The 23,158-nt window shown below is 45.4% G+C and overlaps 1 protein-coding gene across 1 annotated transcript in view; it reads right to left on the minus strand.

Moving 5' to 3' along the window:
* Window positions 1–23,158, minus strand: part of LOC115090565 (cystine/glutamate transporter-like) — an 83,118-nt gene that overhangs the window by 46,221 nt on the left and 13,739 nt on the right. Inside the window, exon 5 of the mRNA XM_029599808.1 lies at window positions 12,139–12,238. Within this exon, the coding sequence (XP_029455668.1) occupies window positions 12,139–12,238 (100 nt within the window). The remainder of the gene's footprint in view (window positions 1–12,138; window positions 12,239–23,158) is intronic.

Raw genomic sequence — 23,158 nt, forward strand, 5'->3', positions numbered from 1 at the left:
GCTACATTCGTCTACATTCCTCTACATGCTACATGCTCTAGATTCCTCTACATGCTACATTCCTCTACATGCTAATTCCTCCACATGCTAATTTCCTCTACATGCTAAGAATTTCTTAGCTAAATGCTAAGAAAAATCAACCCTGCACGCCACGAGTTTGATACTATACCTACACGCAACCTGAAAGAAATGGCACACATCATAGCACCTACAAGCACTGCCATCATCAACAAATCTCTTGAAGAAGGTGAGCTACCAACCGAACTAAAAACCGCAACATTCACTCCCATTCTAAAAAAGAAGAACCTAGACCCTGCAGATCTAAACAACTACAGACCCATCTCAAACCTCCCCTTACTCGCAAAGATGACCGAGAAAGCAGCACTAAAACAACTTAACGAACACCTTGAGAGCAACAATATTCTCCATGCCACTCAACATGGATTCAGAAAAAACCTCAGTATGGAAACTCTTCTAGTCAACCTATCAAACAAAATAATAAGGGGGTTTGACAACAACCTATGCCACATCCTAATCTTACTCGATCTTTCTGCGGCATTTGATACTGTGGACCACAGTTGCCTACTGTCAAGACTAGCATCGGTCTCTCTGGCAAAACCCTCAACTGGTTCAAATTGTTCCTAAAAGACAGATTTTTCAAGGTCACCATTAACAACAAATCCTCAAATTCCCTGCCTCTCGAAACTGGAGTACCACAAGGATCCGCACTCTCGGCCACGCTCTTCAACATCTATCTTCTTCCACTCTGTCACCTCATGTCAACCTTCGGAGTAACATTCTACATGTATGCCGATGACATCCAACTCCTCATCCCAGTAACGTCCACAATAGAAGAGGCACTTAGCACTGCAACCAAATACCTAATCGCTATCAGAGACATGCTGAACCACCTAAAGTTATGCCTCAACATGAACAAAACGGAATGCATACTCATAGGAAGAAACATCTCAGCACTATCATCTGCATCACTCTCACTACAAATAGATAACATCAACATCCAACTGAAAGAATCAACAAAGGACCTCGGCATCTGGATCGACAACGAACTCAACTTAAAAAAGAACATCGCAACCAAAACCAAAGAAGGCTTTCACAAACTTCACCTCCTCAAACACCTAAAACCACTTCTCCACCAACATGATTTCAGAACAGTTCTACAATCGCTCGTCTTCAACAGCATTGATTATTGCAACTCCCTCCTGATTGACCTACCTAAAACTACACTAAAACCTCTACAACTACTACAAAATGTGGCAGCAAGAATATTAACCGGAAAAAAGAAATCAGAACACATCACCCCTGTCCTGAAAACTCTTTACTGGCTCCCAATCGAGCAAAGAATAGAATTCAAAACTCTAACAATAGTTCACAGTGCTTTACACAAAGCCAACAACTCCGCACTCAAGGACATCATCCAACAACACAAACCTCAATGACTGACCAGAACAGCCAATAAACTACACCTAAAAATACCCTCGCTTTCTCTCGCAAAACTCACCAACACTAGGAACAGAGCATTCTCCATAGCAGGACCAAATTTATGGAACTCTATACCCCTACAGTTAAGATCAATCTGCTACATCAAATCCTTCAAAAAAGAACTAAAAACTTGGTTATTCAGCCAAACTTTCAGAGACGGCGTGGGCTAAGGAACATACATCTATCTCGAACCACTACACATCTCCGATCCCGCTCTTTAGTCACACCCTCCTCTTCCACTCGCCTTTCCATCCCCACCCCTCCTAGTCTTTCTAAGTCACGCACCACCCCACCCACCATGCCCCGGTCTCCTATATAAGCCCCTTTCCGCCAACCACACAATCTACTGTGCTGCCCTTGCCTCGTTAACTTCATATTTTCGTATTCCAGTAACATTATAATAGTTCTATTAAGTAATCTCTTAATCATATTCAATTTCTTTTGTTATGTTACACAACGTTCTAAGGTTATCTGTATGAATTATGTTGTTGTATGTATTATGTTGTTCTCATGTAAACCGGAGTGAAGGCAGGATGCTATACTTCAGTATATAAAAGAGCCTAAATAAATAAATAAAATAAATAAACATGAAATCTCCACTGAACCATCACACCCACAGTCAGAAAAATTGAACTAAAGAGCCAACTATTTATTACAAAAGGCTCAGCAGAAGCCTCTGAGATAACACCAGTTCGGACTTCCCGCAAGGTAATGGGATGACACTTCATAAAACAGACCTGCAACTTTTAGAAGAATTAAAATCACCACTCACCACCACTGTTGTCTCTGAATTAAGCTTGGCAAAATGATCTACAGCATGGGTGATCAACTTTGGCTCCTGAATGCTGCAAACAGGTCTGGTTTTCAGGTTATCCACAATGAATATGCATGAGCTAGATCTGCATACAATGGAGGCAGCTCATGCAAATCTATTTCGTGCATATTCATTGTGGAGATCCTAAAAACCAGACATGTTTGCTGTGCTCGGGGACCAGAGCTGACTGCTCTTGCTGGATAGCCAGCTTGAGTGATAATGTGAGTGAGCACAGAGAGTGTATTTATTTATGTATCAGAGGGGTCATCAGAAAAAAGGGGATCTGTAGACCGTTAGCTCTACTAGCGGCTGTCGCAGCTGCAACCACATCTATGGGTGGGCTGTTTATTAGGGGCAGTTTTTGACAGTATTTGTTTGATCCTGGTCTCAAAAGTGTAGCTTTAGGTCTATATGGTCAATGTTTAAACACTGCCTAATTTTCACTTCATTTCTACTCATGCAAAGCAATGATTTGCATCTAATTCAGTGCTGGAAGGTGTTAGAGCAAAACTGTGCCTTTAAGCCTGGGCAACGTCAGAGTGACCTTTAGTAGTAAAAAACTGTAAGCTGCTTCTTCTTCATTTGCTGAGATAGCCTTTTACTAAATTTTGCTTGCTTGCTGTGGGGTTTTTTTTTTCTCCTTGCTGTAGAAACCAGTGGAGGCTGCACATTTTTTTCCAGGGAGGAAGTAAATCTTATATAGTAGTCCTAGGCTTAAGGCCTAGTTCTTTTGGAAGATTACCTGGAAGGAGTTATGGGGATGACACCATACAGATCAGCCTGCCTTGGAAGACTCAGAATTGGCCTCAGAACTGAATAACTGACTGGTTTTCTCAGATGCACTATGCTGAATTCTCTAGGTAGAGGAGTTTGTGTTGTTACTAATTGACGGCCGAATTTTAAATCCCCAGCATGCGTAAAAAACGGGGGTTACGTGAGTGGCCGGGCCTTGCACACGCTGTGCGCTTTTTCAAAGGAGCCCGGCCATACGCTTAACCCCGTTATGTGCAGAAGGAAAGGGGCAGTCCGGGGGGGGGGGGGGGGCAGGGGAGGTCGGGGAGAGGTGGGGCTGGAGGTGGTCGGTATAGTGGCCATTTGCCTTAATTGGAGCGGACTGGGAGGGAACTGGGAGAGGCCCGATCTCGTCGCCATGCATACTTTTCTAAAATTAGGCCCCCTTGCGCGCGCGGCCCGCATATGTGTGCGTGGCCCCTTGATTTTATAACATGCGCACGCCGGCGTGCACATGTTATAAAATCTGTGCATCCATAAATGGGCGCTGGGAAGCACATGCACATGGACGCGCGTGCGCAGCTTTTAAATTCTACCCCAAAGTGTTTTATTTTGCCACTGGTTATAATGAAATTATTTGCTGTGGAAGCTTGTGTGTTTTACTATTTAATAAATTTGAAAATTTTGGAATTGCTAATCCTAAATGTGGACTGAATCCTTTCCCAGGGTGTGCATTCACCTGTGCTAGAAAATGCTGTGGGTCTGAAGAGGCAGCCATATCCAGTAAGAGGACGCCTGATCAATCCTAAGAGAAGAAATGGATTTCCCTGCTCAGAAAGAAGGATCAGCTGGAGCCCAGCCCACCATCTGCTCAACCCTTTCTTTTGAATCTAGAAAGCAGCACCTGTTATTTTTTTTGCTTTTTACTTTATGTATCCCTAATAGGAGTAAATTGGCACCAATCAACGTGAGTCTCTGGAATGCTTTTAGAGTGATCTTTATGCAGCAGTAGCTTTTACCACCTACAGCACAGTTCCGCTTAGAAAATTACTCACTTACTCCATTCTGAGGCTAAGATAAGTGATGAGATTTCCAATGTAAGCTGTTGTCTTTGGTGGTGTCCTCATAACTCCTCCTATGGGCTCTTCACAAAAAAAAAAAAAAGCTAGGCCTTAAGCCTAAGTGTAGTGTATCAAGTTTACTACATCCATATAAAAATGTATTTTCCAGGGTTTCTGCACCAGGAGGCAAAACCACAAGGGAAACAAGCAAAAGTTGGCCTAAAAACTGTCCCAATTAAAAAGATAAAAATGCACCCTCACTGCAAGTCACCTTTTATAGTAGCAGATGTTGGTCTAGGACATTACCCAGGCTTAAAAGCACAATCTCCATCTTCCACCTTCCACCACTGAGTCAATTGCAAACCACTGATTTACATAGATAGAGGTTAAAGAGAAAATTAATTAGAAGTTAAGCATGGACCATATAGACCTAAAGACCAGGGTCACAAGGGGAAACACTTTCTCTGTTCCTGCAAGGACCACAAGGAGACAGCAAGAGTGTGAGAGTGGTGGTGGTGAGGGGGAGAGAGTAAGAGTTTGTGTGTGTGTGTGTGTGTTTGTGTGAGAGAGAGAGAAAGAGAGAGAGAATGGTGGGGTGTGGGGAGCCATAATGCGGGGGGAGAGCAATTGTATGGGAGGGGATAGAGGGAGGACAGAGCAAGAGTGAATGAGTGAGGATGGGGATTCAGATAGGAGTGAGCAAAAGATTACATCTATGAGGGTGAGATCAAGTATGAGATAGAAGAGAGCAAGAGAGAGTGTGTGTGCATGTGTGAGAGAGAGAAGAGCAAGAGTGGGTGGGAGTGGAGAGCAGGTCCAGTCTTTTGGTAGGATGAGCTAGCCAGTTGCCCAGGGTGCTGAGAGATAAGGGGTGCCTCATGAATCAGTGGCATCACCCGCTGGATTGGTTCAAGGCGCTGGAGAAAATGAAGAGCTAGTGGAAACCTGGGCCCCATGGACTGATAAGGAATCTGGCATCGGAGAAAATGGGAGAGTCTACCAACAAAGACTCTGAGGAAGCATGGCTTTCCATGCTCTGCAGCCCTTAGCAGTTGCTGCTGTCTGCCTTGTAGCCTCCAAATACCAACTGTCTGTTGTGTAGTCAGCAGCAGAGCTAAGAGGGAGAGAGAGTATGGGGGCTTGAGAACATGGGAGGTAAGAGTGGAGAAACAAATAGAAACATAGAAACATGGAAATGACGGCAGAAGAAAACCAACAGGCCCATCCAGTCTGCCCAGCAAGCTCTCACACTTATTTTCCCATACCTTTCTGTTACCCCAACCGCTGAGTTCAGGGCCCTTATTGGTAACTTTTTGATTCCAATTTCCTTCCACCCCCACCACTGATGCAGAGAGCAGTGTTGGAGCTGCATCAAAGTGAAGTGTAAGGCTTAATGTGTGAGGGTAGTAACCTTCGAAACGAGAAGTTTCCCCGATGTCTGTATACTCATACTGCTCAGATCAATGCCTTGTTAGATGTTGTCTGGATGTAAATCCTCTTTTCCTCATTCCCCTCCTGCCGCTGAAGCAGATAGCCACGCTGGATATGCATTCAAGGTGAAGTATCAGGCTTGATTGGTTGAGTAACCGCCTCAACAAGCAAAATACTCCCACGTTTATTTGTTCAACCAGACTGTGCAATTCAGTCCTTGTTGTTTATTGTCTGAATATAAATCCTCTTTTCTTCATTCCCTGCTGCCGTTGAAGCAGCGAGCTTCGCTGGATATGCATTCAAATTGAAGCATCTGGCTTAGTTGGTTCGGAGCAGTAACAGCCACAACAGCACGCTACTCCCACATTTATTTGTTTAACCAGACTGTACAATTCAGTCCTTGTTGGTTGTTGTCTGAATGTAAATCTTATTTCTTCATTCCCCCCTGCTATTGAAACAGCGAGCTGCTCTGGATATACATTCAAAGTGAAGTATCAGGCTTAATTGATTAGGGGTAGTAACCGCCGCAACAAGCAAGCTACTCCCACGCTTATTTGCTTACCCAGACTGTGCAATTCAGTCCTTGTTGGTTGTTGTCTGAATGTAAATCCTCTTATCTTCATTTCCCCTTGCCGTTGAAGCAGAAATCAATGCTGGATATGCATTGAAGTTAAGTATCAGGCTTAATTAGTTTGGGTTAGTAACTGCTGCAACAAGCAAGCTACTCCCATGCTTATTTGTTTACCCAGACTGTGCAGACTTGTTGGTTGTTGCCTGAATGCAAGTCCTCTTTTCCACATTTCCTCATGCCGTTGAAGCATAGAGCAATGTTGGAGTCGCATTAACCATGTGAACGTTTATTGAATAAGGGTATTAATCACCAGGTTGTAGCCATCATTCCCACAAGCCACCCCCATGCCTCTTCTCTTCATTCCCATTCTCTAGGCTTTATGATCCTCTAGGCTTTATGGATCCACAGTGAAATCCTTCACAGTTTTGGTCTTCACCACTTCCTCCGGAAGGGCATTCCAGTCATCCACCACCCTCTCCGTGAAGAAATACTTCCTGACATTGGTTCTGGGTCTTCCTCCCTGGAGTTTTAAATCGTGACTCCAAGTTCTGCTGATTTTTTTCCAACGGAAAAGCTTTGTCGTTGACTTTGGATCATTAAAACCTTCCAAGTATATGAACATCTGTATCATATCATCCCTGCTCCTCCTTTCCTCCAGGGTATACATATTTAGATTCTTCAATCTCTTCTCATAAGTCATTAGATGAAGACCATCCACCTTTTTGGTTGCCCTTCTCTGGACCACCTCCATCCTGTCTCTGTCCCTTCGGAGATACAGTCTCTAGAACTGAGCACAGTACTCCAGGTGAGGCCTTACCAAGAACCTGTACAAGGGATAATCACTTCCCTTTTCTTACTCGATATTCCTCTCTCTATACAGCCCAGCATTCTTCTGGCTTTAGCTATCGCCTTGTCACATTGTTTTGCTGACTTCAGATCGTTAGACATTATCACCCCAAGGTATCTCTCCTGCTCCGGGCACATCAGCCTTTCACCCTCCATCGAATACATTTCTTTCGGATTTCCGCACTCCATCTGCATGACTGCACTTCTTGGATTTGAATCTCAGCTGCCATATCTTCAACCAGTCTTCCAGCTTCCTTAAATCCCATCTCATTCTCTCCACTCCTTCCGGCGTGTCCACTCTGTTGCAGATCTTAGTATCATCCACAAATAGACAAACCTTACGTTCTATCCCATCCGCGCTGTCGCTCACAAAGATATTGAACAGGACTGGTCCCAACACCGACCCTTGTGGCACTCCGCTAATCACCATTCTCTCTTTAGAGTAAGTTCCATTTACCATCACACATTGTCTTCTATCCTTCAATCAGTTTGCTATCCAGGCTACCACCTTGGCACTCACTCCCAAGCTTCTCATTTTATTCACAAACCTCTTGTGCGGGACCGTATCAAAAGCTTAGCTAAAATCCAAGTAGATGACATCGAGCATAGTTCCTTGATCCAATTCCTTAGTCACTCAATCAAAAAAGTCAATCAGATTCTTCTGACAGGACCTTCCCTTGGTGAAACCATGCTGCCTCTGGTCCATCAATTCTGCTGCTTGTAGATAGTTCACTATTGTTTCCTTCAGCAGCAACTCCAATACTTTTCCTATTACTGAGGTGAGGCTAACCAGCCTGTAGTTTCCAGCCTCCTCTCTGCTCCCACTCTTGTGAAGCGGGACCACCGTCACTCTTCTCCAATCACTAGGCACCACTCCTGTTTCCAGGGATCTATAGAACAAGTCATGCAGCGGAGCTGCCAGCATATCTCTGAGCTCTCTCAGTATCCTGGGATGAATCTCATCAGGCCCCCATGGCTTTGTCCACTTTCAGTTTTCCTAGCTCTTCCCATGCATTCTCTTCCGTAAACCAAGTTTCATCCATTCCACTCCCCTCCAGTTTCTTGTTAACTAGCGATGGTCCTTCTCTGGGGTCTTCTTTATTGAACACCGAACTGAAGTATTCATTTAATATTTCTGCCATTTCTTCATCTGTCTCAACCCATTGATCCTTTTCACCTTTCAATTTCAGTATATCACTTTGGACCTTTCTCCTTTCACTGATGTATCTGAAAAATGTTTTGTCACCTCGCTTTACCTCTTTGGCAATCCTTTCTTCCACTTAAATTTTCGCTATCTTGATTACTTTATCTCCCTCAGTTCCACCAGATATTCTTCCTTGTGATCCTTCCTTTGGGATCCTTAAATGTTGTTCTTTTATCTTTTATTTTATCACCCACCTCCTTTGTGAACCAGATAGGTTTCATTCTTTTCTTGCTTTTTTTTATTTTTCTAGCATATATATTAGTTGCTTCGGTAATTGCTCCTTTTAGTTTGGCCCACTGTTTTTCCACATCTCTCGTTTTCTCCCAGCCTTCTAGTTCTTTCTCCAGGCACTTTCCCATTTGTGTTTTTGAAACACAAAACCCGGGTCTTCATGTGACTTCTCCATATCCTATTAATGATATGAAACCATACAGTTTGATGATCGCTGGTGCTGAGGTGGGCGCCCACCCAGACATTAGAGACATTATCTCCATTAGTGAGCACTAAATTGAGTATAGCTCCTTCCCTCGTAGGCTCCATTACCATTTGTTTGAACAGAGCCCCTTGCAGGGCATCCACTATCTCTCTACTGCTGTTAGATTCCGCAGAAGGGATTCTCCAGTCTACATCCAGCAGATTAAAATCTCCAACAATCACCACTTCTCCCTTCTTCCCAGGGTCAAGTAGAAGAGAGAGAGTAGGAAATGGAGAAAGAGAGAGCATTGGAGGGTGAGGGAGGAATCAATAGTGGGGGAAGAACATGGGGTTGAGTGCAGTGGAGGGAAGAGTGAGTGGGAGAGTGGAAAGGAGAGGGAGGGCAATTGGGGAACAAGCAAGTAGGAGAGTGTGGGAGTGGAGTGAGGTAGGGGAGGGAGAGCAAGTAGACGGTGGGGAAGCATGCAAAACAGGAAGAGAAGTGGCTGAAAAAGCTGGTGGGGGAATGTGGGAGAGGGTGTGGGGGGGGAGAGTTTAAGGTTAGGAGAGATCATGGGCTCAAGTGCGGTGGAGAGGGTGTAAGAGACTGTGGGATATCCTATAACACCTCCCACCCCAACAACCCCTCCACACAAATACACACACATACAACCCTCACCCTTGCACAAATCCCCACTACCCCACAAGCAACTGTAAGACATATGGCTTATGCATGCAGATAGTCATACAATAGACAATACGCCTTTTAGAGCTGCCGTGCAATTCTGGATATGTTTTATATAGTGAGTTGTAAGGGCTGGCTGCATTGTTTGGGAATGTGGAATGTGGAAAACTATAGGAGCCATGTTTATATTGAGATTCTGCCCTGACTTCACACCCATATGGAACAATTGGTTGAATGGTGTTTTAAAATCATTTTAATGGGTGTTTGAAATTAGTCGGCGGTCTCTTTATGCACTGAAGGCCCTTGGGACTTTTTCTTGTGTCTTTTATAGCTGTTTTAAAGGCAATGGCAGGGGCTGTGCTGTGGGGATGGGCTATGACCTGTAGCAGTGTCACTTTGTTTCCCCTTACATACCTAGCTTCCCACCCCCCATACCATGCAGGACTAGAACTCAAATTCAGAAATATGTGATTGTTGGGGAGGAAAGGAGAGCAAGCGTGTATGAGAGAATATGTGAGTAGGGGCGGGTGGAAGAGAGAATCCACCCCTCCTCGCATGCAAATTTATGGGGGGGGGGGGGCAGAGAAAGCTTGAATGTACCCCCTCCATACCAATCTATGTCAAGGACTGGGGGAGGAGAAGACATCAGAAATATTGGCCCAGAGCACCATTTGTACTAGAAGTGGCCCTATTGAAAAGCAAGATTATGGGGAGAGAGAAAAGAGAGTGTAAGGATGGAAAGGTAAGGGCAAGCAAAGGGAGAGAGCAATAGTGAGGAGAGAGAGAGAAGAGGACAAGAGTCGGGGGAGAGAGGAGATCAAGAGCGGGGAGACAGCAAGAGTGTAAGTGTTGGGGGTACAGAAAGAGGAAAGAGCAAGAGTGTGTAAGGAGGGGGAAAAGTGAGAAGAGAGAATAAGAGTGGGGGGACAGTGACAGAATGTGTGTGGGTCTGTATGTCACTAGGACAGTAAATCTCACTTTTTGGGAACCGATTGTCTCTGGAGTATTCTTGAGCTGCCTGAACCAAGCTGGGTTTGACACTGAAGCTTTAAGACTGTGATATCGCAATGTCACATGATCAGGATCCAGCATATTTCGGGCTGTTATTGCCTGGAAGTCCTGAAGCCGGTACAATCTCAACCATTTTATAAGACCCAGACAATAAGGTTAGATTTTCAAAGGGTCTACCCATGTAACTTTGGGAGGTAGGAGGCTAGACCACCAGACATTTTGAAAATCTACCTCCTTGGGCGTTCCTCGTGGTATGGTTGAATCCTGGAGGAGGGGAGAAGGGGCAAGGAAAGTAAGAAGGGGAATACATATGTATATTAAAGTTTTGAGTATATGGATGTGTTTTATGGTGCATAACTCAAGCCGCAGATGACATAACAGACACAAGATACACAGGTGCTGCTCCCCCACTGGTCTAAGTGGGACATGGCTGTCTCTTCCCCTGCCGGCTCTAAGTGGGACACCACTTCCTCTTCTCCTGTAGGGCCTGGGTAGATGTACAGGTTTGTTTGATGAGATGGACCTCTTTAGGTTAGAGTAGTGCGCTTGCTGTGTTAGTTTGCTTAAATTACTCAGCTAGGTCCCTTTGAAAACTGCCCTCAAAAAGGGCATCCTAAAACGAAATGTTCTTGATATCATCCAATTATGAATTCTTCTGTAAAATGGAAGTGCATGCTTTGGGGGAGGAGGCCCAGCAGCGCAAGCATGTGTGTGTCTCTGCCTGCCCCCACCCTGCTGATAGTGCCACTGCTGCCACACAAAAGGGAAGACACATTCCGGTCTCCTGTTGACTGCAGACCCTCCCTTCCAGCCTGAGCTCGGGTCCTGGCTGCAATCACAGGATGGGAAGATAAAGATAAAAAATAAGAAGGGAGATCTGAGGAGAGAGGGATGTAGAGAGAGGGGATTGTGTTGGATGCGGTATCGGTCTCCTTCTTTTCCCTTACTTCCCCATATTTGGCCATCTCCCACGTTCCCCCTGCATGCTCCCCAGGCAAAATACCTGTTTGGCATCAGAGCCTCTACCATCAGTGCCGACCCTCAAGCATTTTAAAAACTCATGGACCGGCACAGAGGGGCCAGAACAAAGGTTACAGTGGCTAGGGCTCCTGCTGCTCTTCTCGATCACCCGTGCTGGGGCTGGATGTGGGTTGGCATAATTTGAGGTGCAACGTGCTTGACTACATATGCACACACCACAGGGATATGTGTTGGTGCTGACCGTGGCTGGTGACACCACTTTGTTGCATGAAACCCTAGCTAACTGCCCTGTTCTCCAGACCCCGAAGCCAGCACTGATGTTGGAATGTTGCTTTTGAAGACATTTTTTCAAAAGCATTTTCCTGGGGTAGGTTCCTCTGGCTGAAAATTGTTCCCCTTACTGCAGCTAACAGTAGATGCCAGCTTTCATGGTGTGCTGCTTCCTTTTTATCCTCATTGAAGAGAAGCATTCCCAGGAATATCTTTAAGTCGGGGGAGTGAAACAGACAGTGTTCATTTGATTTTTCCTCCCCAATCCACCACCCATACAAATAGCAGGTGCAAATGTATGTGGGTTCTTTTAGCATCTCTCCATTGTAGGCAGTTTTCAAATGTAGTTTGCCTTTGACAATTAGTTCCAATGACTGTGCAGTAAAAATGGCTGTGCACACTGCTGGCACTGTGGGCTAATCAGAAAAACTCCCATCATATAATGTTAAAGCCTGTGCTCATTTTTATGCTTCCCAATTCAGAAGTAGTGTGACATGCTGTTTCTTTTTGTACATACTAATATAAAACCGAAAAGAAAAGATGAACTTTTGAGGACGCAAAGGTGCCACCAATAAGCACAACACAGCAGAAAGGGAACATCTTGCCAATATTACCTACCAGCCTGAGTAAGCGAACATGCCAGCAAAGAAAGCCAGGGGAAGTCTGTCAAATGTCAGGGAGCTGCTATCAAAGGCATCCTGGAAATTTTCAAACTGACCTATATGAGACAGATAGAATAATTATGGAAAAGAAATCAACAAGGCCATTTTGGCTTCTTTAGGAGGCCTTCTGTGATGACACACGATCACCAGAAAATATTTATTTAGCGTGCTGATAGCTTACATTTGTACAATGTTCTCTCATCCTAGCTTGATGTTACCCAGGTAGAGAGTCTCATTGTGATGTGAGTTTCCTCACTCCAAAGGACATCAAATCTTCACAAGAGTGCACTGTTCTGTTCGTATGTCTCACTCTGCAGGTCAAAGTGGCCCCTAACCCCTACATTACTACCTATTCCTCATCTCGAGTTACTAGGTAGGCCTCCTATAGTAGCATAAATAGCTAACTACAACAAGGATTGTATAAATAGTCTCTCTCTCTCTCTCTCTCTCTCCCTCCATCCAATAAATAGACTATTACCATGAAACACACCCATCTTCCTATCACAAAAATATATTTTTTAGATATTATCTTCTTAAGCACTCTCTATATTTTAGATTTTAAATTCACTATCAAATTCATACAATTTAATTTTCAAATTGGTTTGATATTTAGATTTTTATTTTTAATTTTTATTTTCAATAATATAGTACCTTTTGTTTTAATTTTCTATCATTCTAAGTAGGTGTTCTAAATGACAGTCTCAGATTTAATATAGATTGTATTCAGATAGATGCCAATGGTCACTCGCTAATGTTATGCTCAGGCTTGTGAACCCTTGGGCCGACGGGAGGATGGAATACCTTAGGAGGAAGATCCGTAGGTTCTCCCGTCGGGTGGCGAGGCAGGAACAGAAGACGTGACCAGCTGACCCTCGGCATTGGAGACAGAGGCGACTGTGGAGGCAGACGAAGAGTCGTGACGTCGAGGAAAGGAACTGTGTCTTCGCCACTGGAAGCCTGCGGTCCCCCCAGGAGGAACCCGTAAAGACCCGGACCGCTGAGACTTAGGTGGACCTTTGAGAGGTCAGGAAGTCGAGAGTTCGGTGCAAGGGCTGACTGGAGCTTCACCCCTGGAAGCCCGCGGTCCCCCCGGGAGGAGCCCATAGGGACCCCGGCTGCTGGGACTTAGGTGGGCCCTTGGAGACGATGGTAAAGGGGAAGTCCAAGGTCAAGTGCCAGATGGTCGTCGCTTACCAGTCCGAGGTCACACACCGAGGGATCACCACTTGCCAGTCCGAAGTCACACACCAGGAATCACCGCTTGCCAGTCCGAAGTCAAACACCAGGAATCACTGCTAGCCGATCCGAAGTCAGGAACCAGGAACACCAAGACAAGACAGGAACAAGGATCCGAAGTAGAAGAACTCACTGAAGCAAGCAGACCTGACTAACACAAAAGTTGCCAAGTCGAGGAATGAGCAGAGGAAGCCTCCTTTTATACTTCCTCTGCTCTGGCTCATAGGGAACAGCTGAACCTGGTTAAAGGGATCAGGTCCCTTTAAATCTAATGAGGAGGCACAGCCTCGTGCCTAAAGATGGCGGGGGCCATCTTGGATTTCCTCCGAGGAGGAAATGCTGCAGGATGCCGTGAGGGAGGAGCTGGGACGGCTCCCCACCCAGCGGCCAGAGCGGGGACCTGTGCTGAAGCGACGGGCATCGGGTTAGGGGTCTTCCCCGGAGTTCCCGCGGCAGGTCGCCGTCACGGGCAAGGTAGGGGGCCGCGCTCGTGGCCTTCCACGAGTGTGGAACACAACAGCTAAAATGATTGACAGCTAGTGGGTAGGATATGACTTCAGCAAGTTTTTCATGCTGTCTTTACGCGCATAAGTTTTAAAAATCTACCCCTATAAGCTTTAGAGTAATTTTGGTTTCCACATTTAGTAGGACTTAATATCGCTTGTTTTAGTGTAAACGATCAAAAATTTATTTTGTGTAAACTGTGGTACAGTAAATGGACAGCGTCTATCCCAATTTTGACAGCGATATTATCAGACACCGGATTAGTATCTAAGTGATATACTTCTTTCTATGTGATAATGTTTTCGATTAAACTGCTTTTGAACTTGGAATAAATTAGTCTTAATGTTTGAACATTGTGGCAGTATACCAGGTCATAGCTGCTTTATATTAAAACAACTGTTATACTAATACCGTGGTAGTCCTTAGATAATGCTTTTTTAAAATTAACTTGTCATGAGGTTATAAGTTGTTATATGTCTTCCTTATCTAAGGAACTGCAGTATCTTAAAGAGATAAAAACAAGAGAAAAGTGGTGACTGGAATAATCTTCTAGATAAGGGAGCCCTGACCGACGTGCCACAAATGCTCAGTAGAGAGCAGCTCTACCGCGCATGCGCGGGCGAGCACGTCGGTCAGAGCGGAGCATGCCTGAAAAAAATAGTGCTGGGAGGAGCAGTAGCGGCGGCAGCGGTGGCGAGGAGCAGTAGCGGTGAGGAGCAGTAGCGGCAGCAGCAGCGCATGCGAGGGATGGACCACCCCCCCGGAGATCTTCTGTCTGCGCCATCCGAGGGAAGGGGTTGTGGATGAGCTGAAAGGGGAGAGGATTGAGAGAGGGGGAGTGACTGAGGGGAGGGGGAGAGTGGCTGAGGGGAGGGGGAGAGTGACTGAGGGGAGGGATAGAGTGACTGAGGGAAGAGTGAGGGGAGGGGGGAAGGTGAGGGGGAGGGGGACTAGAGGAGGGAGGTGAGAGGGACTAGAGGGGGGAGGTGAGAGGGAGTGGGAGGGAGAATGAGGGGGAAGGAGAATGAGGGGGAGGGAGTGGGAAGGAAATGGACTGAAAACATTTTTTAAATGTAGCCCGTTGTTACGGGCTTAACAGCTAGTATTATTATATGCCACATGTAGGTAACTTTCCTTTGTTTACTTTAAATATGTTTATATCTTCATAGCACTGCTTGACAATGGGTTTAGTTTGTAGTTTTGATTGCTAGACTTTGATTTTTATTTTGTTATATATAAAAGATAATAAATTATATTTTTTATATATGAAATACATAATTAAAAATACCACGTAGGATATCTTAGGGTCTCATTTTCTAAAGTACCGCAGGCCTGCGATACTTTAGAAAAATGCAGAAATGAGGGCGGGGGGCCAAAACGGGGGGGGGGGGGGGGGGGGCGGTCCTACGCTAGCCGGCAGCGATCGCACCTCCGCGGTGCAATCGCTGCCGGGATCGCGCCCAATAACTACACCATAGAAGGTGTAGTTATTGGGCGTGAAATAGGCAGCGAAAAGGCCCTTACGTTTTCACTGTCCGCGCCGTCCTTGCAGAGTCGGCCCCAGTGACGCCCCGACTCCTCCTCTTTCGGGGCCGACTCCGCCCCGATGTAGGTAGCGCAGGCGTGCGATAGCCTTAGAAAATAAGGCCCTTAGTCTTTTACTGCCGCTTGAATTTTGAATTAAATATTTTAGATTTACAGAGGACAAATTGGCTATAATTATAGTGCTACAAAAATGAAGAATTGTGTAACTATCATCCACTAACATAATATATTCCATCGGTAATATAATTTATATTTTTTACATATGAACAAGTTGCCTCATTATAGAAATGAGATGTTCTGGATTAGTTTATCCTATGTGCTTTATCATTAGGTTCATTTTATTTATTTCTGTATTGTTCCCTTAATTCATAAAATAACTAAAGTTGTATATTTGATTCCTTTTTAAATAATACTGCCATCTTGATATAAATGTGAATTTTAAAACACATTAAGACTTTATCTGGACAGCTGAGGTAACAATTGTTTTGTCATTTACATACTCCATGTAAGATTTTGGGCCTCATTTTCTAAAGTATCGCAGGCCTGCGATACTTTAGGTAATGAGGGGCGGGGGCCAAAACGGGGGTGGGGGTCCTGCGCTAGCCGGCAGCGATCGCATTGCCGCGGTGAGATCGCTGCCGGTTTCGCACCCAATAGCGCCACCATAGAAGGTGTAGCTATTGGGCGCGAAATAGGACGCGAAAAGGCCCTTACCTTTTCGTCGTCCACGGCGTCTTCGCAGAGTCGGCCCCGGTGACGCCCCGACTCCTCCTCTTCAGGGGCCAACTCCGCCCCCATCTTGGTATCGCACGCGATAAGGGACTTTTCGCGTGCGATCCGTCTGGTAAATGACCCCCTTGTGATGTAAGTAGGTGTTCCATATATTCAATCTCTGTCTTCATTAATCATATGTGTTGATTTTATCATCTCCTATTTATCTGTGGTATTTTATATATATATATAATTTCTTATGATGTCTAATTTTGTTTTTCTGTGATGTCACATTTTATTTTCATAAAAATGTGTTTTTATTTTTTAAGTGATTTATATTCATTTTTTAAATGATTTATATATTGTTTATTTATTAAAATCATGATTGTTGTTTTACAGCCCCTGATGCAGCTGATCAGGCGAAACTAGGCCTGAGTCAGGCAGTTTTCCCTTTAATTTGGATTAATTGTTATTAATAAAGAATTCACTTTCCAAGGCAAACTGTCTTGTTCCATGTTTTGCTTGCCTATAGCTTGGTGTTTTGCATCGATAAACCTCTGGAACCCGTGTCATTTTTGGAAGTGGCCACCAGTTCGCTAATGCGCAGCGCCGAAGAAAGCCAGAGAAAAGGTGGTGCGGAAGAGTGACTTCAAAATAAGAGGCACAAACAGATGGTAAAACAGGCCCCAGCTGAATGAGCAGGTTATGTGTGATTGGGCGTCTCGCATCGTGCGATGGCCCTGTCTTCCTAGTCCACCCAGCCAACATTTTCTTAACCAGAAAACCCTTGGTAGGGTTGCCCCAACCCTGGGACTTGGAAAAGGAAGAAAAAACGGCAAGCTGATTCACCACCACACCTCTGGATTTTCCCCTATCTTTGACCCAAGCTATGTATTCTGCAATTCACCCCTCCTTTACAGGTCGCTGACCCAGCCATGTTCCTTCAACAAATCGGACACAGCCATGTAAGATCTGTGATAAGCATTTCATGTAGCCTGGGCTACCAATCTCTGTAGGAGGTCTCGTGTCATAGTGCTCCAATACTCCACAAACACTCCGGCACCGGGATTCCCTCCTTATCTGCTCCGGGTACCTGTTTATAAAACAGATTCCATTTAGCTCTTGACAAAACATCTGCGATGCTGTTGTGCATTCCAGGAACATGGCTCGCACGTATGACTGTATTAAGGTAAAGACTGGTGAGTACCACTTCCCTTAGCAGCTCGTCCAACTTGTGACTTCTGGTATACTGTTGGTTTATGACCTGTACTACGGCCATATTGCCATACCAGAATACTATGTGTTTATTACACAGCCTGTCCCATATAACCAAGGCAACAAGCATGGGAAAGAGCTCTAGGAAAGTAATGTTGCAAGTCAGGCCCGATTCTACCCAGGATGATGGCCATGGCTCAGCTGACCATGAACCCTGCCAATACACACCGAAACCGAAGCCCCTGGATGCATCGGAGTATATGCCCAGATCGTGACTGGATATGGGGGGATCTGGCCATACTGATATCCCATTGAAAATGCTCAAAAAGGATGACCATATCACCAGGCCCTCTTTCACAGTCCTTGTGATTCTAATATAGTGATTTGGATGGCTTACTTTTGCTGTGCTGGCAGTCAGCCTCCTCAAGAATGCACTCCCCATCGGTAGGACCCGGCATGCAAAGTTTAAGGTGCCAATGAGGGATTGCATCTCAACTAAGGTCAATTTCTTAGCGTACAGCGTGTATTTGAGCAAGCAGTGTAGGTTATCCAGCTTATCTTGAGGCAAATGAGATACCATTGCGGTGGAGTCCAGTTCAATTCCCAGAAATTTGATCACCGTGGAGGAGCCTTTGGTTTTTTCCTGGGCTAATGGCACGCTAAATTCGAGGGCTAAGCTGTGAAATGTGGACAACAGGCATGCGCATGTCTGTGAATCAGATGGACCCACGAACAAAAAGTCATCTAGATAGTGGACTATGGTCTGCAGACCGGCTTTCTGAGCGGTGACCCAGTGAAGGAATGAGCTGAACAACTCGAAGTATGTGCATGATACAGAACATCCATTTGGCATACACTTATTGAAGTAGTACTCGTCTTTGAAACAAAAACCCAGTAAAGGGAAACTGTTGGGATTGACTGGAAGCAGGTGGAAAGCGGACTCTAAGTCGGTTTTGCCATGAGGGCCCCTCTGCCACATTCGCAGAGTATGGTGATGGCACTGTCAAATGACATATACTGCACTGTACATGCCTTGCTGGAAAATGGTCATTCACTGATGCCCCATGCAGGTAAGACAAGTGTTGAATTAGGCAACACTTGCCCAGTTCCTTTTTTGGGATGACGGCTAATGGGAAGATCACCATTTTGCTAAAAGGGGGAAACTCGAAAGGTCTGGTGATTCTGCCCATGGCCAATTCTGAATCAATCTTCCGCTGAACCAGGTCCTCATGCTTCACCGTGGAAGAGATGTTCGATGCATGTGTGCCTTCGATATCGCCCTGAAAAGGTATGGGGAAACCGTGCTGAAAACCATCCAGTAATTTCTTTGCTGCTTTCCTCTTGGGATATAGATTGTCATGGCCGCATGGCATCCAGTTTTATGGGAGATGATGCTAAAGGAAGAAAGTTATACTCATTTAAGCCTACTATTACTACCTCCGTTGTTCTTCTGGTATTTCATAGCTGGGTGAGGGGCGAGGCAGCTAGAGCAGGCTACCTTTTAGGTACCAACGTTCCACAAGTGGAACATTTTTTCATATACTTTTAATTACTTGCAAATTTTTGTATACCATATTTGGGTCTAGTTAACTAGACCTGCTCATTGAAGGAAACAATTCCTTCAATGAGCAGGATCTAAAAGGTTAAACTTGCAGCCTTGAAAGCCACAGGATGATTTGTTGTACCGCCAATAAGTGCTATTGCTGAAGGCACTGGTGGCGACCTGTCCAGGCGGCATTGCATGGTGTCCCGCTTTGACGGAATGTCAACTGGTAGCGCCAGCGTCTGCAGCTTTACTTTTCATCTGTCTTAGCCAGAGACCGATGTCCTGTGTACCCCATGACATATGGCAATTCTCCTCCATTTATTCTCTAAAAATCTCATCATAATTTAGCTGGGCCCAGCCATCGTACTTGCAATAAGCTTCCAGAATGGTATCTGGGCAGCTTAGCATGGGACCATACTGCAAGGGATCATCCCGGCCGACCTGCTTGTCATCCACAGCAATGCCCTCATCCAATTGATTATGTTCCGTGGAAAAGCTTGTTTACGCTGGGTGTCTGGTCACGCTTGGTATTTGTCTTCCTGTTTCTTCCTGGCCTTTGGCCCTCCATAATTCTGAAAATATCTACGTAGGTCTACTTTTTGATCTTCTTTCAAAGAGATCTGGGGACACTCTCCCATAACTTTGATAGCGACATCAGCACGGGGGGCCCTCGTGATGAATCCTCTGCTTTGTCAGTCCTTCCTTGGTTCTCATCCAATGATGATTCGGACGACAAGGACTCGAATGATGAGCAGGCCTGCCATCTGGATTTACTCTTTCACTTGCTCCCCTTCCTAGTTCTCTTGCCCTTATCTGTGCCTGATCTTTTGCATGCGACCCCGGCTGCTTCACCCACAATTGCATCCTCAGACTCACCTAGGCCGACTCCAGGGTCGGAAGATGGAATGGCCGCGGCACTCGGGTGTTCTGCATTGCTCACTTCATGTAATGTACCATCGGAACTTGCGGGAGCCGCTGCTGTGATAGGCCGAGTTTGCTGAGGAAGTGGAGCATGAGCCATTGCATAAGCTTGTGGCCTTGGTGGTCAAAAGGGAGGATCGAGCATACCAGAGCTCTGGGATGTAGACTCCTGAGTGCATTGACCCACGTACCAGGCTTGGATAGGCCAAGTTCCCCATGCTTGTGGCGCCAAGACATAGGTCCTGCTGCCGGAATACAGGTTCGGGCACCATGTGGTTGGGTGGCCCAGCGCTGGCTGCGCACTTGAATAATTCTGAATCATCAGAAGGTAGTGCTTTGTGGGGGCCCATACTGGCATGGGGAGCCAGTAGGGGCCATGCGGGGAAGAACTAATCACTGGTCTCAACCATGTAGCGTTCAATCCGATGGGTAGGGGTCACAAAGTTAAGCCTGCGAAGCTGGATCCATCGCAGGGTGGACCTGCACTGCTAGGGTCCAGTCCTTCGAGTGGTTGTCCATTCATCTCACCAGGAGGCACTATCGCGGTTCCTTCAGCGGAAGGGTTCTGTTGGGGCATGAGACAGACGTGTCAGGCAAACTGGGGAACACGGTATCTCGTGGGGCTCAGGAAGGCCTGGATGCTGACTTAGTACAGTCTTGGGGGGGGGGGGGCAGGGGCAGAATCAGGCCCTCTGCCTCCCTAATGAGGGGGTCCGCATCACATGCTGACTGCGCTGACTCAGGCTCCCTCATGAACTTGGCTCTTTTTGGGACCCCTCCCAAAGCCCATCGGCAGCTACGTGACTCGGGCTTGGCTGGAAAGCCTGCTGCCGCCGATCATGCCCTCCCCTTCGCAACGGGACGCAAAATTCCCTCTTTTCTCTTTCTTTTTTTTTTGTATTGAATGCTTTTATTGATAATATTACAAGCCACAGCAGAACATTTATAGAAAATAAACATTATCAACAGTTTTTAACCAATAACAAAAATCATCCCCAACCCTCCTCCCACCCATCTGTAAATAGGCGTAATGTAAACATAACATAATATGACTAAAGGCACTAGCATCAGCTACATCTTACTCCAGACATAAGGCAACTAGCTATAAGACATGATAAGAATACATCCTAAGTTTTAGCTTGAGTAAAGATGTGGACAAAAAAATGAGTCTGAGCGGTAACAGTGAGAGTGATCTGTGTCAAGACTGCGACATTCCATAACAAAAAGAGAGTCTATCGGTGTTGCATTGATTGTCATATCAATCCTCATGAAACATACTGAAAGCATAACACAAAAATGTAAAGGCGACTAGTAGAAAATTAAGTGGCCTGATTCAAAGTGACAAATGATCAGAAGACTGGTACCATGTAGCAAATGGGGACCATACAGCCTGATAAGCAGAAAGGCATTTATGTTGGAGGACTGTGACATATTCCAGCTGTCGGAGGTTATGTAGGCGTCTCACAATGGTCTTAAGCGTTGGTGTATTGGGGCTCCTCCAATGGCAGGCTAACGCTATGCATGCTACAATAAATACTTGGCAAAATCTGCGGGGATGAGTGAGCAAGTTCTCTATGGGTTTTCCCAGAAGTATTATGGTGGTTTTGGTGGGAACGTCCTGACCCAGAACTCGGGCTATCCACTCTGTCACCATTGCCCAGTATGCAGCCGCCATTGGGCAGCTCCACCATATATGTAGGTAGTAACCCGTCTGACCAACTGTCTCCAACATGCATTGGAAGAGATTGGGTACAGCTTGTGTAGGCGCTCTGGCACATAATGCCACTGGTAGAGGATTTTCATGCATTGTTCCTGTAAGTGCGCAGAGGGAGAGCATTTGCACGCCATAGCAAAGATATCTTCCCACACTTCCAGTCGCCATGTGAAATTCAACTCCCGTTCCCATTTAAGCTCGCATTGAAGCTTTGTTGAGTGCGTGCCCTGGAGAAGTTTATATAGCTTGGAGACAGCCCCCTTCACGACTCTGGGATGTGTGCAAAATGTCTCAAACAAGGTTTTGTTGGAAGTCAAATGAGATGAGGATAGCTCCACCCTAAGGAAATGAGCTAGTTGCGTGTATTCGAGAAAAAGGAAAGAGGTCTCCGGGTATCGCTCCAATAGAGTGGGCAGAGGTATAACAGAAGCCTGGTGAATTAAGATACCCATAGTTGTAATGCCTAATTTCTTCCAAAGTGAGAAGGCTGTCTTAGGGAGTCCCGCTGGGAAATGAAGATTGTGAAATAGGGCCGAAGAGAAATAGTAGGATGAATTGCCTACCAGCTTCTCCCGCCAATGCGACCATACGCGAAGAGTAGTTTGAAGCGGAGGTGGTACATCTCCAGGAGGCCCTTGGTTGCCAGAATATCGCAGAGAGTGGCATGTTATGGGAAGGCTTGGTTATTCAACCAAGGCTATTCAACCAAGGTTATTCAACCAAGGCTTGGTTATTCAACCAAGCCTTCCCATAACATCAACCTGCGAAATATCCCTGCCAATATCCCCTCAGTGGTAACACGCTAGAGAACTATATAGATCTTCTCTAGAAATCACATGATCTTTGGCAGTCTATTATCAAAACCCAACCTCTAGCCTATATTAGGCTCCGTACATGTTAATTATGTTATTACCCCCATATATCTTAATCCAAGTTAATTCGACCTGTTCATTGTAAGACATTTACTTGTCATTGTTGTTATTGTTTAAAATGTAAACCGAATTGATCAGTAATTCTGTTATTGGAAAGTCGGTATAGAAAAATGCTAAATAAATAAATAAATAAATAAATGTCTCCTAAAATTCGTTGTTCAATACACTGCCAAGGAGTAGGGTGCGACATGCAATTGTGTATATGAAGAATGGCCCTCAACTGAGCAGCGGCGTAGTACCACTCGAGATTAGGGACACTCATACCTCCATTCGCCTTTGGTTGGTAAAGAACAGTGCGTGAGATTCTGGGTGGCTGTTTCCTCCAGATGAATGCAAAGATCTTCTGTGTGGATTTCAGGATGCTGGCGGAGAGGTGTATAGGTAGAGTAATAAATAAGTATAAGAGGCGTGGAAGAATATTCATCTTTATGATGGCGATTCTCCCTAACCAAGAGTGAGAATCTTGATACCAGCGAAGTAAGTCACAATCTATGGTTTTTAGTAGAGGCGTATAATTTAAATGGAAAAGTTGATCCATGTCCGCAGAGAGAAAAATACCTAAGTATTTCATAGGTTTACTGGCCCAATGAAATGGGAGTTGCGACTGTAAAAGATGGGCGTCCTCAGGTGGAATGTTAATTTGTAGAATTTC

This window comes from Rhinatrema bivittatum, chromosome 4, assembly GCF_901001135.1.
Source record: "Rhinatrema bivittatum chromosome 4, aRhiBiv1.1, whole genome shotgun sequence".
NCBI lineage: Eukaryota > Metazoa > Chordata > Amphibia > Gymnophiona > Rhinatrematidae > Rhinatrema > Rhinatrema bivittatum.